Here is a 19,976-nt window from a genome sequence, read left to right on the forward strand (position 1 = left end):
TAACATGAAAACACCATGGTATAAACAAATGAATGAATAAATTAAAAGTTTGATGTGGGATGAAATCTTTACATAATTTGAAAGTATTTTCCCACAAAATACTATTTAAAAAATATTTTTATTGTAAATATTTTTATAAATGTTATTTTATAAATATTTATAAAATGTTATTTTATAAAGCAATGTTTATTATAATATTAACAAACATACAAACATTCTTGGTATACAGTCAGTGGCCCACAATATCATCACATAGTTATGTATTCATCACCATGATCATTTTTGGAACATTTGCATCAGTCCAGCAAAAAACATAAAAAAGGAAAAAACTCATACAACCCGTAGCCCTTAGCCCTCCCTCTCATTGACCACTAGTATTTCAAGCTACTCAATTTAAAATACTTACTATTAGCAAAGAGGAAAAAAGCAATTTTATAAAGGAACTGCCCACCAAATGCCACCTGATCAAATGATCAAAGAGAACATCACCGGCAATAAGACAATGTACAATCACGGACATCGGGCAGGATGCAAGGGAAGGCCATGGCACTGCTTCTGTGTTATTCCTTCCCAAAGATGAATACCTTGAATTTAATGAAAAGGAAACATGAGACAAACCCAAATTGTGGGACAGCCACAAACGAACTCTCCTGTAGCCTTCAAAATTATTAAGGTTGTGAAAGCCACGGGAAGACTGAGAAGATTTTCCAGATTGGAGGAGACTAAAGAGACATGAAACCCAAATGTGACATGTGATTTTGGACTGGATCCTTTTTGCAAGATGGACATTATTGAGACAGTTGGCAAAACTCAAGTGGTGTCTGAGAATTAAATGGTAGTCATGCAAAGTTGTCCATTGTCAGACTTTCCATCATTTTGATGGTTTGGTTGGTTATGTAGAATGTTCTTGTTTGTAGGAATTATACTTGAAGGTTTCTGAGGATGGTCGGATCATACTGACAATGTACTCCTACAAATGGCTCAGGAAAAGACATTTTCAGGAAATGACATTTGTACGAAATGACTTTTTGAGATTGTTCAAAAAGAGAGAGGGAGAAAAATAAATATCTGACTGTCATGGTCAGGTTCATGTATCAACTTGGCCAGGTGGTGGTGCCTGTTTGTCTGTCTGGACAAATGCTGGCCTGTCTGTTGCAATGAGGACATTCCATGGACTTGAATCATGATCATGTCGGCACGTCAGCTGCATCCACAGCTGACTGTATTTGTAATCAGCCAAGGGGAGTGTCTTCTGCAATGAGTGATGCTTAATCTAATCACTGGAAGGCTTTTTGTTTTTTTTTTTAACATAGCAACATGCAAACACGAACATTCTTACCATATGATCATTCCATTCTTGGTATATAATCAATAGCTCACAATATCATCACATAGTTGTATATTCATCATCATGATAATTTCTTAGAACATTTGCATCAATTCAGAAAAAGAAATTAAAAAAAAATTCATATATACCATATCCCTTACCCCTCCCTTTCATTGATCACTAGCATTTCAGTCTATTAAATTTATTTTCACATTTGTTCCCCCTATTATTTATTTCTTTTTAATCCATATGTTTTACTCCTCTGTCCATACCATAGATAAAAGGAGTATCAGACACAAAGTTTTCACAATCACACAGTCACACTATGAAAGCTATATCATATACTTAAATCATCTTCAAGAAACATGGCTACTGGAACACAGCTCTATATTTTCAGGCACTTCCCTCCATCCTCTCCATTACACCTTAACTAAAAGGTGATAACTATTTAATGTGTAAGAATAACCTCCAGGATAACCTCTCGACTCTGTTTGGAATCTCTCAGCCATTGACACTTTATTAAGTCTCATTTCTCTCATCCCTTTTGGTAGAGAAGGTTTTCTTAATCCCTTGATGTTGAGTCCCAGCTCATTCTAGGATTTCTGTCCTACATTGCCAGGAAGGTCCACACCCCTGGAAGTCATGTCCCACATACAGAGGGCAGTTATGTGAGACACTTTTATAAATTTTATATCTACAGATATTTCCTGCTGATTCTGTTTCTCTAGAGAACCCTAGCTAATACACCGACCCTTAGGAATCTACTTAAGAATTGAGTAGTAAGAATATGACCCTAAGCTGTCTGGCTTTGTTGTTTGTGCGTGTGTGTACGTGTGTGTGTGTGTGTGTGTATGTGAGTTTGCTGCTGCTGTAAGTCACACACATTACAGATCACCTGCATGTGTGCTCCACCTGGACCCAAACCTTCCACCCCTTGGCATACATCTTTAGATAAGTTCGATAGAGTGTGTGTAAATCTTCATAATTCATACAGCTGGTACCAACTTTCCACAAGACCTTTATACAAATCTTTGAATTACAAAACTAATTTTTAACTTTTCACTGCTCCTGGTGATTTAAGATGCAGGGCATAGGATATTTTGAATTTAACAAAAAAGAGTTATAAATATGTTAGCACTTGAATGCAGGCTAAATAAGTGCAAGGGTTTTGTTTGTTTGTTTTCTCTTTTCTGAATGATTCCATATAATTACTTCTCTGGTTTTTTTTAATAAAAGGTGATTTCTATAAATCATTAATCAAGTTAATATGAATTCTAAGCAATCCCTTTTCTATATATTTCAACCTTCAGTTCTCCTGCTCCTTCAGCTTCCTTGAAATGACTCGGACTTATAAATAGCAAAACTCTGACAAACCAGATTGTAGGGATCCAATCCTGCACATGTGCCATTGTCAGGAGGGGAAAAGGAAAGCCGCAGAAGCAGGTGGAGCAGAGGGGAAGAGAAGGGAAGATAAACAACCTTTAAAATTAGCCTGTTCTAGTGGGCCACAGTGGCTCAGCAGGCAGAGATCTCGCCTACCATGCTGGAGACCCGGGTTCGATTCCTGATGCCTGCCCATGCAAAAAAACAAAAAGACCCTCTGTTCTGGAAAAGCTATTGCTACTACTGATGCATAACATACTACTATTGGTCTTTATATATATATATATATATTTAGGGTTAGGGTTATATATACATATATATACATATATATAATTTGAAATTTTGGAAACTTTAGCTGTACTGTCAACTTTGGAAAAAGTATCTAAGTTGTACTATTGAGTTGGCATTGTACAGAAATTAACAGCCATATTGGGCTAGAAACGTTAAACATTTTTTCCCATTTGTACAAAGGTAACCCACTGTATTAAATATGGAAGGTCATATCTCTATGGCTTTTGATTACAGAAACTAATAAAGTATTCTCTAAATAATGAAAAAATTAACCTGCTCCCATCCAATGTTCTCTCTCCATCCACCCATGATCAGTTAAGTGCCAACTATATGTATCGGTCAGTCTAATGGGCGTTGGAGAAAGAAGGAGCCAAGGAGCAACGAGATACATTCTGGGCCCCGCAAGGCACTTTGAGTTTGGGGGATGGGTGAGCTAGAAATGTAAGTATATTCTAAGACTTCCTACAAAAGAAGTCAAATATAAGGTTCTATTGTAGGGGGAAAGTCTGACAGGAATAAGGAAAGTCATCACAGCAGAGGTAACGGTCAGAAGCCCAGCCTTGGCTGCGGTTTGCCAGGGAGTGAGGAAAGGAGGGAATTCCAGCAGAAGACAGAGTTAAGGCAAGAAGCTGAAGGTCTGAAAACGGAGTTAGTTCTTCAGCGCTAATAGAGAGAGCGGCGGGGTGAGAGCTTACTCAGGGATGAGGCGAGAAGGGAGACCAGAAGGACCCAGCGTAGTCAGACAATTTTAAAAGAAGGAAAAAAAATGAACAAAAATAAACGGTGAAGATGGGATTTAACAAATGAATATGAACGCTGAATCATTTAATTGAGCTCTCTTTTAGTCTCCAGTATCTTAGAGCAGTTAGAAGTAAAAACCTAAAATTGTGGAGTCGTAACCCATGTCGAATTCTGAAATCTGTTCTACAATTAATTGTGGCGCTGTGCTTTGAAATATACTGCTCTTCTGTATGCAAGTTATTTTTCGGAAAAAAAAGAAAAAGGAAAAGAGTCGATTGTGCTGCTGAAAAAGGTATTTAAGCCTTCTAGACTCCTATGTTCTGGAGCAGCTGGGGGGAGAAACCTGAGAGGGTCGTATGGTGACCCACGACAAACTCTAGGACCTGTCCTGTGGCTGCTGGTTGAAGAGCGCTTTGAAAGCTGTTGTTTTTTAATTTCTTTGCTTTGTATATATGTTATACTATACAATAAGAAAGTTTATTAAAAACCAGCAGCACCAATACTCCTGTATGCTGTGCTAAGGAGTTTGGACTTCAACCTGCGGGCTGTGGGGTGGATGTCAGCGGAAGGTGACACGGTCAGCTTCTTCCCAACACCACGATTCGGTGACTCTAAGAAGTGGGGACAGGCAGACCCCCCACCTCTTGGAGGGCGTGTCTGGCCCCTGGGGGAGGGGGTGTCACTCCCTCCATCCCTTCATTTGGCTCTCTGCTCTTCACCTCCTGCCTACCCTCACTAAAATAGCATTCCAGGTATTTTCTGTTACTCATCTGGCTTTATTTTTTTTCACAGTACTTCCTGGATTTCCTGGGTTTTCACTTGTGTATTTATTTATTGTCTGCCTCCTCCATTGATATATAAACCCTATGATAACAGAGATTTTGCTTTATTACCGGTGTCTCCTCAGAGCATCGTAGAGGGCCTGGCATATAGAAAGTACTCGAATGTTCTTTTCTTTTTTAAACATTTTTTTTACTATGAAATATAACATATATATATATATAAGCAATAAGTTGCAAAATACCTTGCAACAAGTAGTTATAGAACAGATTTCAGAGTTTGGACTGGGTTACAGTTACACAATTTCAGGTTTTTCCTTCTAGCTGCTCCAAGACACTGGACACCAAAAGAAATATCAATATAATGATTCAGCAATCATACTCAATTGTTAAATCCTATCTTCTCTATTATACTCCTCCTTCTCCTTTGATCCTTCTCCCAATTTTTAGCGGCATTTGGGCTATGCCCTTTCTAACTTTTTCCTATTGGAAGGGGCTGTGAATAATATGGAACTAGCTGATGTTCTGGAGAGGCTGACCCTTCTGGGTTTCAGGACTTACGCAGCCTAGGAACTCATCTGGAGGTTGTAGGTTTGTGGAAAGTAATCATAGTGCATGGAACCTTTACAGAATCTTAGATAGAACCCTAGATGCTCTTTAGGCTTAACAGAAATGGTTTTGTTTGGGATTTGGGAAACCGTGGTAATTAGCAATATCTAGCTAAAGCTTGTGTTAAGATTATCCTCCAGAACAGCCTCTCAACTCTATTTGAACTCTCCTAGCCACTGATCCCTTATTTTGCTACATTTCTTTTCCCCGTTTTGGTCAGGAAGGCATTGCAAATCCCACACAATGCCAGGGCCAGGCTCATCCCTAGGAGTCATTTCCCATGCTGCCAGGGAGACTCTCACCCCTGATGTCATGTCTCACGTGGTGGGGAGGATAATGATTTTCCTTGCACAGTTGAGCTTAGAGAGAGAGAGGCCACATTTTAACAGTAAGAGAGGTTTTTCTGGAAGTAACTCTCAGGCATAACTATAAGTAGACTTAGGTTCTCTGCTACAGAAATAAGCTTCACAAGAGCAAGCCTCAAGATCAAGGGCTTGGCCTATTGACTTGGGAGTCCCTAATATTTTATACAGTATCAGGGGTTTCCCTGGTAATAAAGCTTAATAGTTCCATATTTTTTCTCCTGTCCCTCAAGGGACTTTGCCAATAGTTTTTAATTAACGGCCCAACATACTCTGGGATGTATCCAGGTATTACATTAAGCTATGCAGAATTACAAGCCCTCATTCTCATTCGGGGCTGCATGTGTTTGGGTTGTTTAACGGATCTATCCAAACAGGTGAAGTTAGATTATGTGCCACAGAAAACTTAGGTTTTGGACTAAATAAACCTCAGTAGGTGAAGTTGTAAAATACAGACTGTTAACGTTACCCCTGTATTCTAATTCACCTTAGTTCTCACATGATCAGCTTCATTCTTAATCTGTAATGGAAAGCCTGATCTTTTCATTTACTTTAGCAGTTGTTGTTTGTAGCCATGCTGACTTTCAGAGCTCTACAACTCCAACTCTGAGTCTTAGGTGTCATACAGGTAGCCAAAGTTCCAGGGAAATACCAAGTTTTATATATATATATATATATATATATATATATATATATATGGCATAGTATCTCAAAATCAAGAAATAATATTAATAGCTTTGGACTAAATGTGACTGCTATACGAGCTTAGAACCTAGGTCCCAATTTTCTTATAGGTATTTTCTAAAAGAGACCATGCAATATATTTTTTTCTTTTGTTTCTGGCTTATTTTACATCACATAAAGTCCCACAGATCCATTCACCTCGTTGTATGCCTTACGACTTCGTTCCTTTCTGTAGCTGCACAATTCAAATGTTCTTGAATGAGCAAAAAGTGGTACAACAAATCCTGATCCAAAGAAGCTGGGAACCATACAACTAAGTTTCTGGGAAGGGAAGCTCGCCTTTCCACTGTCCCCGGAGCTGGTGTGAGCAGAGAAGAGGCTCTGGCTGATTCAGCTGAGGAATTGTTGGAGTTCAAAGCCCCAAGAGGCTATCCAGAGCCACAGAAGCCATCCAGATGCCTTGGCCAATCCTTACCCCAACATTCTCTTCTGACAATTGCTGTTTTCCTTTGTCTGAACAACTATCACAAATACCACAAAAATGGATAGGCTTTTTAAAATAGGGAAATTGTAGGTTTACAGAAAGTCATCCAGAAAATACATACCCCACCCCAAACACATGTACAGACTCCCGTCGACATTTTGCATTAGTGTGGTAACTTTGTTACAATTGATGAAACCATGCTGTATTATTACAATTATACGGCTAACTATAGTCCACACTTTACATTAGGGTTCACTGTTTGTGTTGTAGTGTCCTATGATGGTTTAAAAAAATTTTTTTTTGTATTTTTATTGAGATATCTTCACACAGCCTACAAGCCATCCAAAGAATACAATCAGTGCTTCACAATATCATCACATGGTCGCGCATTCATCACCATGACCAGTTTTAGAACATTTTGCTTTACTCCAGAAAATGAAATTAAAGGAAAAAAGGAAACCCAAACATTCCATGCCCCTTGCCCATCCTTGTTATTGACCACTAGCATTCTAGTACTGCAATCTACCCAATTTTAAGACTTAGAGGTAGGTAAATTAAGACAGTGTAGTATTGATATAGATATATAAAAGACCATTTTATTTCTTCATGACCTTCTGGGTTAGAGGAATGAATCTGGTTGTTGTTCTTGGAGACTCTGGTACTTTCGGGTTTTAGGACTTATCTGGCCTACAATCAATCTGGATGTCTTAAGTTTCTGAGAAAATAAACTTACTAAGAAAAACCTCTATAGACATTTAGAGCCTGGGGCACTTCCTAGGGTTTTCAGGAATACTGTTCATTGGGGCATGGCATACTGTGGTAGTTTGAAATATTTGGCTAATCTTGCATAAGAGTAACCTCTAGAATGACCTCTCAACTCTATTTTTAATCTATCAGCCACTAAAACTTAATTTTGATCAATTTTTCCCCCCTTTTGGTCATGCTCAATCCCACGATGCCAGGACCAGGCTCATCCCTGGAAGTCATGTCCCATATTGCCAGGGAGATTTACAATCCTAGATGTCATGTTCCATGGAGGGGGGAGGGTAGTGAGTTTATTTGCAGAGTTCACTTAAAGAGAGAGGTCACATCTGAACAACCAAAGATCTTTGGGAATGATTCTTGGGCATAATTGCATGCAGGCCTAGCTTAGCCTTTGATGAATTAAGTTTCATAAAGGAAAGCCTTAAGATCGAGGGTTTGGCTTATTAAATTGGAAGTCCTTAATGCCTGAGAGAATATCAGGGTCTCCCCAGGTGGGGAAGTTTAAGAGATACACATTTTTGCCCTCTCCCTTAAGGGGTTTTTACAAATACTTTTTTATTTTCTGTCCAAAATACTCTGGAATGTATCTTTGCATTACATTAACCTACAGAATAATAAGTTGTCATTCCCTATTCTAGTTTCCATGTAATTAGGTTGTTCAAATAAACTGACCAGATATTTTATATTAGATAGTGTGCTACAGAAAATTTAAATTTTGACTCAACTAAACTTCTCTTCCTTTGGTCTCCCACAGAGGTTGAAGTTTTAAAATATAGACAATATCATCCTTTACTGATTTACCTTAGTTCTAACCAGGTCCTTTACATATTTATCTCTAAATGGTGTCTGATCTCTTTTTAGCTTCTTTAACAGTTGCTGTATGGAATAATGCTGACTTCATTCCTTCCTGCAGCTGCTCATTATTACATCATAAGTATACACCATGTTTTGCCCATCCACTTATCAGTCATGTACCCTTAGGCCACAACCATCCATTGAAAATCATGAAAAATGCCACTATAAACACAAGTGTGCAAATATCTGTTCATGTCCCTGCTTTCAGTTCTTCCAAGTCTTTGTCAACTAAGGGGGTTTCTGGATCATGTTGCCAACCCTTTTATATTTAGTCTCCTATGGAACACTGCCCTCCAGAGAGGGTGCACCATTCTACTTCTCCACGATATAATCACATAGTTATCCCTAAGGAATTATCACAGTTATGCATTCATCCACCACAATCTGTATGAGAATATTTCCATTTCTTCCACAAAGAGAGAACAAGAGGAGAAAAGAAAAAGAGAAACAACAACTAGAATCCCATACCCCTCCAATATAACCCCCTCATTGTTGATATTTAGCTCTGGTGTATTGTCTTTCTTACAATTAATCAAAGAACACTACAATGTTATTGCCAATCATAAACCGTAGTTTGCACTAATTATATTTTTTCATACACCATCCCCATTTTAACCTCTTACAATGGTGACCTTCAATTGTTCTCCCTCAAGTAAAAACTGTATTATATTTGTACATTTAATCATTATCATTTTCCATTCTAGGTTTTTCTGTTATATAGTCCTAATTTTTATCCTCCCACTTTCCTTCTGGTGTCATACATCCTCCTTGCCTTCCTCTTTCAACTACAGTCACCTTCATCTTTGTTCAGTATTCTTACAATATTGTTCAACCATCACAAAGCATTGTACTGTGCATTTGTGGATCTTTACAATCAATACTGTTGAACATTCTGTACTCATTCAGTAATAAGTGCCCAAACTCTACCCTCTTTCTATATCCTGATAACCTGTGTACTCAACTTTGACTATCAGAATTAGTTCATTCCAGTTGGTTCATATTAGTAAAACCACACAGTATTTGTCCTTTTATTTCTGGCTTCACTCAACACTGTGTTCTCAAGGGTCAGCCACGTTGTTGCATGCTTCATGACTTAATTCTCAGTGCTACATAATATTCCATCATATGTATATATTACAGTTTGTTTATACAATCATCTGATGATGAACATTTGGGCCTTTTCCATCTCTTGGCAGTCATGAGTGGGCTGACACACACATCAGTGTGCAAATGTCCATTTGTGTCCCTGCTTTCAGTTCCTCATAATACATACCTAGTAATGGAATGGCTGGATCATATGGCAATTCTATATTTTGCTTCTTGAGGAACTACCAAACTGCCTTCCAGAGCAGTTGTACCATTACATTCCCACCAACAGTGAATTTTCCTTGATTTCCTCTTCAGATTGTACATTGCTGGTGTATAGAAATACAACTGATTTTTGCATGTTGATCTTGTATCCTGCCACTTTGCTGTACTCATTAGTTCTAGTAGCTTTACTGTAGTTTTTTTTTTTTTAATTTTATACATACAGGATCATGTCATCTGCAAACAGTGAAAGTTTTACTTCTTCCATTACAACTTGAATGCCTTTTATTTCTTTTTCTTGCTAATTGCTCTAGCTGGAACTTCCAGCACGATGTTGAATAACAATGGTGACAGTGGGCATCCTTGTCTTGTTCTTGATCTTAGAGGGAAAGCTTTCAGTCTTTTCCCATTGAATATAATGTGAGCTGTGGGTTTTCATACATTCCCTTCATCGTGTTGTTTCAGTTTGCTAAAGCTGCTGGATTGCAACATAACAGAACTGGATTGGCATCAATCCAGTTGTTGATGGAAGGCATCAACAAGAGGATACCTTTTCAGAGGAAAGGCAGCCAGCATCTAGAACACCTCCATTTTCTGGGAAGGCAGATGGCTGACATCTGCTTGTCCCTGCTCCAGGTTCATTGCTTCCAGCTTTTGATTCCAATGGCTTTCTCTCTCTCTAAGCTTCTGTGAAGACTTTCCTTAGCTTCTCTTTGCCCCAGACAAATGACTGTGTTTGGTTTCATCTCTCTGCTCTTTTTTCGGCTCTCCAAGCATCTCTGGCTCTGCTCTCTATCTGCTCTTTTAAAGATTCCACTAAACTAAGATCCACCTTGAATGGGAGGGGTCACATCTCCAGCTATCAAAAGGCCACACCCACAAGTGAGTGGGTCACATCTCCATGGAAACAACCTAATAAAATGTCTCACCCAAACAATAGGTCTGCCCCCACAAGATTGGATTCGAATTAAAAGACATGGCTTTTCTGGAGTTCATAATAGTTTCAAACCAGCACACATGTTGAGAAAGCGCCCTTCTATTTCTATACTATGATTTTTTTTTAAAAAAAAACAGATTTATAAAAATATATGCAACCTAAACTTTCCCCTTTCAACCACATTCAAATATATAATTCAGTGGTGTTAATTACATTCACAGTGTTGTGCTACCATCACCATCATCCATTATCAAAACATTTTCATCAAATAGATGGTAATTAATATTTTAAAATGCCACCTTATGTGTGAGACTAAAGCAAAAAATGTTTGTTACAAAATTTATAGTTTGACTAGTGCATTTCCTAATATAACTTATGTAGATAGTTTGATTGAACACCATAAGTACTTGGAATCTCAGGTAGGACATGAGATTTTGTTGGTTTGTCCAGAGTGATGCTCTGATGAATCCCAGAGTGATTCGATCAGTGAGTGGGAAAGTATTTGCAAAGCCCCCTTCGGGGAACGGTGAGAACAGGGAGAAATTCAACTTCCCCAAGTTGAATTCTTGATATTCTCACAAGCAGTGTGGACAACCAAAGCTATAGGCTGAGCCCCCAGTCTTGGGGTTTGTTCATATGAAACTTAACCCCACAAAGGATAGGTCAAGTCTACTTAAAATGTAGGCCTAAGAGTCACCCCCAAGAGAGCCTCTTTTTTTACTCAGATGTGGCCTCTCTCTCCAGCCAACACAACAAGCAAACTCACCACCCTCCCCCTGTCTACATGGGACATGACTCCCAGGGGTGTGGACCTTCCTGGCAACGTGGGACAGATATCTTAAAGTGAGCTGAGACTCAGCATCAAGGGATTGAGAAAAACCCTAGAATGAGCTCAGACTTAGCATCAAGGGATTGAGAAAACCTTCTCCACCAAAAGGCGGAAGAGTGAAAGGAGACAAAGTGTCAATGGCTGAGAGATTCCAAACAGAGTTGAGAGGTTATCCTGGAGGTTATTCTTATGCATTAAGTAGATATCATCTTGTTATTCAAGATGTAATGGAGAGGCTGGAGGGAACTGCCTGAAAATGTAGAGCTGTGTTCCAGTAGCCATGTTTCTTGATGATGATTAAATAATGATATAGCTTTCACAATGTGACTATGTGATTGTGAAAACCTTGTGTCTGATGCTCCTTTTATCTACCTTGTCAACAAACGAGTAGAACATATGGAATAAAAATAAATAATAGGGGGAACAAATGCTAAAATAAATTTAGTTTGAAATGCTAGTGATCAATGAAAGCGAGGGGTAAGGGGTATGGTAGGTATAATCTTTTTTTTTCTTTCCTGTGTTCGTTTTATTTCTTTTTCTATTGTCTTTTTATTTCTTTTTCTGAATTAATGCAAATGTTCTAAGAAATGATGAATATGCAACTAAGTGATGATAGTGTGAATTGCTGATTGTATATGTTGATGTTTTATTTGGTTTGTTAATTTTTTTAATTAAAAAAAAACATTTTCATCATCCCAAACAGAAACTATGGACCCTTTAAGCATTGCTTCCCTATCCCTCACCCCCTACCCATGGCCCTGGTAACCTGCAATCTACTTTCTGTTTCTTTGAATTTGCATATTTTAGTGATTTCACCTAAATGAAGTCATATATAATCTGCCCTTTGTGTTTGGCTTACATCACTCAACATGCTATCTTCATGTTCTTCAAGGTTCACCCATGTCGTGGCATGCATAAGACTTCATTCTTTTTTGCAATTGCCTAATATTCCATTATGTATTTATACTGCATTTTGTTTAGTCATTGATCTGTTGATGGACACTTGGGTTACATCAATTGTTTTTATTTATTAATGCTGTCAGAAATGCAATATACCAGAAATGCGTTGGCTTTTACAAAGGGAATTTATTAAGTTACAAGTTTACAGTTCTAAGGCCATAAAAATGTCCAAGCTAAGGCATCCAGGGAATGGTACCTTGACTCAAGAAAGGCCAATGGGTCTGTCAGCTGGGAAGGCATGGTGTCTGCTATTCCTGTGGCTTCTGATTTCAAACAGCTTCCTTGGGGGCATTTTCTTTCTGCATCTTCAAACATCTTTTTCTTGGCAGTTCTGAAGCAATTATTCTCCAAATGTCTGCATCTGAGGTTTCTCCAAAATGTTTCCCCTTTTAAAGGACTCCAGTGAACTAATCAAGACTCACCTTGAATGGGCAGAGTCATATCTCCATCTAATCAAAAGATGACACCCACCATCACATCTCCATGGAAGTAATCTTGTCAAAAGGTCACACCCACCATTGTGTGGGTCAATCTCCATGGAAACAATAGAATCTAAGTTTTCCACTCTACAATCAGGATTAAAGGACATGACTTTTCTGGGGTATACAATACTTTCAAACCAGCACATCCATCTTTTGGCAATTGTGAATGATGCTGCTATGAATATTAGTATACAAACATCTGTTCAAGTCCCTGCTTTCAGTTCCTTTGGGGCTATATCTAAAAATGGGAATTCTGGGTTAAATGGTATCTCTATACTTAAGTTTCTGAGGAACTGCCAAACAGTTCCACTTTCCATTCCCATCAACAATGTATGAGTGTTTCTATTTCTCCACACCTTCTCTGACAGTTGTAATTTTCCATAAAAGTAGCCATTCTGGTGGGTATGAAATGACATCTCATTGTGATTTTGATTTGCATTACTCTAGTGGCTAATGTGTGGAGCATCTTTTCATGTTCTTGTTAGCCATCTGTATATCTCTTTTGGAGAAATGTCTATTCAGATTTTTGGTCCATTTTTTAATTGGCTTGTTTGTCTTTTTGTTGTGAGTTTTAGGATTTCTTTATATATTTTGGATATTAAATCCTTATTGGATATGTGATTTTTCAAATATTTTCTCCCATTCTATGTGCTATTTCTTTACATTCATGAGGATGTCTTGTGATGCACAAGAGTTTTAAGATTTTGCAGTCCCATTTATCTGATTTTTCTCTTGATGCTTATGGTTTGGGTATGAAATCTGAGTAACCAATGCCTAACACAAGCTCCTGGAGATGCTTCCCTATCATTCTTTTGCATGTGGATATCCAGTTTTTCCAGCTCTATTTGTTGAAGATATTTTCCTTCCCCTTTGACTTGGCACACTGGGCAAAAATCAATTGATAATAGATGTGAGTACTGATGTCTGTTAGGTCTAGTTGGTTTTAGTATCATTTAAGTCTTCTGTTTCCTCATTGATCTTCTCTTCAGATATTCTATCTACTATTGAATATGGTATATTGATGTCTCTATTATTAATACAGAACCATTTATTTTCCCCTTCATATCTGTCAATATTTGTTTCATATATTTGGGCTCTGCTTTCATGTGCTTTTAGGTTTATAATTATGTCATCTTGTTGGGTCGATTCCTCTATCAGTATATAGTATATAGTGACCTTCTTTGCTCCTTGTAACAGTTTTTTATTTAAAGTCTATTGTACCTGAAATTAGTGTAGCTATACAAGATACCTTTTGTTTGTTTGCATGAAATATTTTTTCTGTCCTCTAACTTTCAATCTACTGTGCCTTTGAATTTAAAACGAGTCTCTTATGAATAGCATATAGTTGGGTCTTGCTTTTTTTTTTTTTTAATCCATTCTGTCAATCTCTGCCATTTGACTGGAGCATTTAATACATTTAAAGTAACTACTGATAATTCAGGACTTCCTTCCATCATTTTTCTGGTTGGTTTCTATAATTTTTGTACCTTTCATGCCCTCACTTCTTTTGTTAATGCCTAATTTCATATTTGTTTTATTTTTTATGGTGTACCAATTTGAGTCACTTCTCGTTTTTTTCTGAATGTATTTTTCATATATTTTCTTTGTGGTATGGAGCTTAAATTTAACATCTTAAATCCATAACAATCACATTTAATTTGATATCAACTTAACTTTATTTGTTAAGGGTTCATAAACCCTTCCATTCTCCCACTTTTCTGACATACTTTTACAAATTATATCTTTATATATATGTCTGAAACCACAGAAATTGAACAGTATTCTGAGGTCTCAGCCTTAATATGCTACCTTCAATTCCCCAGTATCTTGCTTGGTTTGATTCCCAAAGACATGGGGGGCAGTCATTATATACAGGCACACTCATCAACAAGTTTCCTAGATAAGTGTCCAGTCTGTGGAAGTATTTTCCTGTATCTTCAACAGCTAGAGTGAAATGGAGTCGGGGAGAATCTGGAACTTCTCACAGCGCTGGCTGATGGGTCAGGTTCCCAAGGCACATGGCTGGCAGTCACCTCGAATCTCAAGGCACACGGACAAATCACAATTATCTGAAAACTAGTGGCTTTTGTTTCTAGGACTTTACAATTTGAGAACCAACCAATCTGTTTCTATTTCAGGCAGCCGAAACCTCATATTCTGAATATGCAAGGAGGATGTAGTCGTGGTGCAATTGCTTGGCATATCGGTGATTATGAAGACATCCATCAAAGAAATTCCAAATGGGCTGTCCCAGTCAGGCAGAGTAAGTCACCAAGAGCTTCCAGCCCATCAAAGCTGCAAAAGCTACCTCAAAAGAAGGAGGTAGGATCCTGTGTTGTTTTGAATCAACATAGGAAAAAAATCTGTCTCAATATGTGAATGAGAGAGCATTGTTAAATAGTAATACTACTAAAAATCAGTTTTATAGCTCTTTTTAATCTATCAAAATATCATGCAAGTTATATTGGGATCTGCATAGTAATGTCATACAGTGGGTAGGTGGGTATTATCTCCATTCTACAGCTAAAGAAAACAAAAGACATTGTGCAGTTCTGTTCTTAGAACTGCTTATTTATCGTATGGTTTAACCTACAGAGAATAGCTAACCCCTAGGTTTCTGAAAGCTGAGAAAGCACCAGTCTATGAAATGAAGGTAAACATGTAACCTCCCTTAAAATTCTCACAGACCGATTAGCATATCAAGAGTATACTAGCTCTATTTTTAGGGTTTTTTTTGCTGTTACTACGTAGGCATCTTGGGCAAGTATAATTTTCCTACTTGGACTTTTATAGGTAAAATGGGGATATTAGTTTTTCCTTCATGTTCTATAGTGTTATAATGAGACTCAAGTAAAGAATGCATAAGGATATGTTCAACAACTATTTCCTGAGGCTTATGTAAAAACCACTCTTCTATTTTATCCCTCTGCATAGCCCCAGAGCAAATGAATTTTATAGTGAGCCAATATTTCAATACTGAATATGACAACAAATTTCTATAATAGAAAAAGGAACGTAATCACTTAGAGATATTTGGAGACTACTATTCCCTACATGAAGACACCTCTCTCTGCTGAAGAATCTTGCCAATTCCCTAGAACATTGTTTACTCGCTGTTGCCAGAGATCTGATTCATCAACAATTAATTATTTCTATTTGAAACATTCCACGAGCCAGCAGCAGTGATCCTCTTTGGTAGGTCCTGACCCCAGGGACACTTTGTGGTGAAGAAGGGAGCAGCTCAGCAGCTAACATTCCGACGTCTGAATTTTGGGATAGCTCCAAATGAGATGATTTATTGTGGGGTGTGTGTGGAGGGCTTGGAATTACTTTCCATCACTGAGTAGTTTGGTGTAGAACTAGCACTATCATTGATTAAACTATCCCAAATGCCTCCTCCTATCATTCATCAGATCCAGTTGAGATATTTTTGTGCACTAAAAAAATATTTAAAAAATATTTTTTATTGTGAAATGATTTCAAACTTACAGTAGAGTTGCAAAAACAAAACAAAGAACTCCCAGTATATTCTTTACACAGAATGATCAACTGTTAATTTGGCTCACTTTAATGCTCTTTATATATATGTATCTATGTGTATATAGATACACATGAACACACACTTTTTTTTTTTCTGAACCATTTGAGAGTAAATTGCAAACATGAAGCCTTTACCCCTAAATATTTCTGGGTATATTTCCTAAGAACTGGAATGTTCTCTCCCATAACCACAGTATAATTATAAAATTCGGGAAATTTAATATTGATACAAAGTACTATCTAATATATCATTCATATTCAAATTTTATTTAAATGTCCTTTATTTTGTCCCGGATCCAGGGTCCAATTTAGGATCGTGTACTACATTTAATCATCATGTCTCTTTAGTCTCCTTCAATTTGGAACAATTCCTTGGTCTGTTTTTTGTGACATTGACTTTTTTTTTTTGAGCTTGGGCCAATTTTTTACAATATCTCTGAATTTGGGCTTACCTGATGTTTCCTCATGATTAGATTGAGGCTCCGTGTTTTTGGCAGAAATCCCAGGTAAATGACGTGTCATTCTGAGTGTATCACTTCAAGAGGCATCCGATGTCAGTTTAACTAACTGATCACTTGACCATATCTCTTTCCCTTCCAGAGACGAACAAAATAATCTCTTTTTATCAATCAGGTTTCTTTTAAATTTGCATGGATACATTAGAATCTTGTTGCCGAAGCCCACAAACTTCTTGTGGATACTTCAATAAGTTCTGTCCCTTCGTTAGGGCCAAGATGGACTCATAAATCCTCTCCTGGGAAAATAATTTGAAGCAAGTATTGTTATAAATTCCTTGCTCGCAGTCACCAATGAGTGACTACTATTAGTTGCCACCACATTTTCCATTCTTATGCTGCAAGGATCAGAACCACTAGAAACTGCACTGAAAGCAACCTCTAAAAAATAAAAATGTCTCAACGGTATTGGGAGACTTGAGGAAATTGGGGAGGATTTTAAAAGCATAAGCCTATACACAATATTACATACTTTCACATTAAGACAGGTGGTTCAAAGGGGATATTTTATATTTACATTCTTTGCCTGGATTTTCATTTATAATGAAGTTTACAGCTTAATTCGCAATGTTTCTCAAAGTACAATTTATGATTAGCATTATGTACTATTCTTGTATACAATTATCCAAAATGCTTTTACACATATTTTTGGAAATCAATTTGGCAAATTTCTAAACCATTTCTTTTATTATATTTCCCCAGGCTTCTCTAATTTGTAAAATCACAAAATGTCTCTCAAGTTCTACCTTCTGTTCAATTTATTTTCTTTCTGTGATTTTTTTGTAATGCTTTTCTCTACAGAAATAATAGCCTCCTAAATGTTGTCAGATACATGCATTGGACAGACACTTCTAGACATCATTCATTTTTAAATTTCACTTTTTTGCTTGCAAATTACGTCCTTGTTTCCCTTTGTTCCAATACATGAACATCGGTCTCAGGGATTGAAACGTTCTTTCACTCATCCCCTCATACTGAGTGCTAGAACAGTAATCCTCAGTCTTTATTTACGTGCATGGGAATCACTGGGGGATGTAGATTCTGGTTCAGTAAGACTGGGTTGGGGCTTGAGTCTGAGTTTCTATGAAGCTCTCAGGCAATGTAGTTGTTGGTTCAGGGTCCTAGAATTGTAAGGTGCCAGAAGATCTGACAAGGAATTGAATTTTGAGCTACAAACAGGTGGGACTTGACAATGAGGCAGCAAGAGAGAACTGATTGGCAGGGGAAAGGCAATGACGTCTATGGGGAAGTGCAGTGGTTCAGTTTGACTGGAGAGTAGAGCGCCAAGAGGAATATCTGGTGATGAGGAATCTGCTAAGAAACTTGGATTTTACTGGGAAGACTTTTAGGGGAGGGACAGGATGTTTCCATTTTAGAAAGATAATTTAACCGTTGGTCTGGGAAGGGATGGATTAGAACTGCTTGATATGAAAGGGAGATGAACTTGAGGGCATTATGGTAATTTAATTGAGAAAATGAGAAAACAAGGAGGGATTGAAATAATGCAGAGAAAAAGGTGAAAGGTGATATACATCCGAGACAGTAAGAAAGGCTCAACAACTCTCGCTGCTGCCTGGATGGGCACGACCTGCGACTCTGAGAAGGAAGTGGGGACCAAGCCCCCGGGCCTTGTTGAGAGCAGGGTGGGTGGAGGCCACGTGACAGTGAGCAGGGAATGAACGGCAGGAAAGGAGGTGAAAGCCAAGTGTAACCTTTTCTAGAAAACGCTTCGCTGTCAGTGGAAGAAGAGAGAACCTTACATAAAGAGAGGAAGGCAAAGGTTTAATGTGGGTGGGAAAAACCTGCTTTAAAAAAGTGTTTTGAGTAGAAAAAGCTGGTAGATTGAGAACTTGAAGAAGAGAGAAAAAGTGACAACTGACAGCTTGAGATTCCCAAGAAAGCAAAGGGAAAGAAAGGTACAACTACAGGAATTAACACACAACTGTAAGGATTAATCTTTCTAGGAAGTGGAGGGGGGACAGTTTTTCTACTGAGAACCGCAGTGTGTTATGTTTTTGTTTTCAAACCCTTCTTTGCACACATTTTTAGAAATGACGTGACTTGTTCTTTGACCCTTAAGGGATAACTCTAAAGCCTATACTTTTACAATTTTAAATTTGCTTCAAAGTCTATTTGCTATAACTTGGTATCATGATTCTCTGACCCTTTTCAACTTCATTTTTCAATTGTCATGTATTGTTGGACTGGTCTCATTCTTATTTTAGCATTACTAAACCTCTTCGGTTTTTCTATCAACCTGCTCTTAATTCTTGGTTGAAGGGACAAAAACCACTTGTAGAGATGGTCTACGATGAGATGCCACTGATGCAGAATAAGATTTCATCACAGCCCCAACATGGGATACCACGATTCCAGCATAAGGTCAACTCTTAATTGACCTCCTGCTCCACTGCCAAGATCATCATCTTTGGAATCAAGCACATCTCAGCTCTCTATCCAGACACCTATTAGCCGTGACTCTGGGCAAGTTCATCTTCCTGGGCTTCGTGGCTCCTTCAGTATCCACCTCATCCAGCCATGAAGATTAAATGAAGTAACATAGAAGATATCTAGCAGAACAGTCCAAGCACTACAGAACCAAAATGCAACGTGGTGTAGGTGTGCGTTACAACTACAGTATATTTCTTCCTGAGACCACATATATCAATGGATCTCATCTACTTTTTTTTCCCTCATTCACTTCTGTAGAAAATATTTTGCATTGCCCCTTTACTGTCCTGAATAAAACTCACTGATGACATAACCTACCTATACACATAATTTATAACAAACCATTATGCCCTAGATGTATTATAAAAAAGAAAAGTAATTTATAAAAATTTGTTTTCTTTATAATAAATAAATATATAAAAATAAATGCTGTGGTACAAGTAAATTAGAAAAATACAATGAAGTAGGCAGATGCCTGCGGCTATATATAGGGTCTCCATGAATGCAACAGCTACAAATGAAGACACACAGATTTGCTATGCTGGTGACTCAAACACTATGCATAGTGCAGGTATTGATAATGTAATTTCCCAAAATTATATCAATTTTTGCAAAATTTTTGAACCTTATAAAGAAAAGCCTTCCTTCCTGGAAGGAGTTGCGTTCCTGGAAAA

General features: G+C 37.7%; 1 protein-coding gene across 5 annotated transcripts in view; it reads left to right on the forward strand.

Annotated features, from left to right (window-relative positions):
- The window catches only part of SPMIP2 (sperm microtubule inner protein 2), a 130,678-nt gene that overhangs the window by 101,661 nt on the left and 9,041 nt on the right, over positions 1 to 19,976 (forward strand). For 2 of the 5 annotated variants that reach the window (XM_077139667.1, XM_077139666.1), the window contains exons 5-6: positions 14,935 to 15,118; positions 19,132 to 19,651. In XM_077139667.1, the coding sequence (XP_076995782.1) occupies positions 14,935 to 15,118; positions 19,132 to 19,245 (298 nt within the window). In that variant the 3' untranslated portion in view covers positions 19,246 to 19,651. Of the gene's footprint in view, positions 1 to 14,934; positions 15,119 to 19,131; positions 19,652 to 19,976 lie in introns of those variants that run through there. The other 3 variants (XM_077139665.1, XM_077139668.1, XM_077139669.1) reach the window with 3 other exon arrangements.

Source organism: Tamandua tetradactyla, chromosome 22, assembly GCF_023851605.1.
Source record: "Tamandua tetradactyla isolate mTamTet1 chromosome 22, mTamTet1.pri, whole genome shotgun sequence".
NCBI lineage: Eukaryota > Metazoa > Chordata > Mammalia > Pilosa > Myrmecophagidae > Tamandua > Tamandua tetradactyla.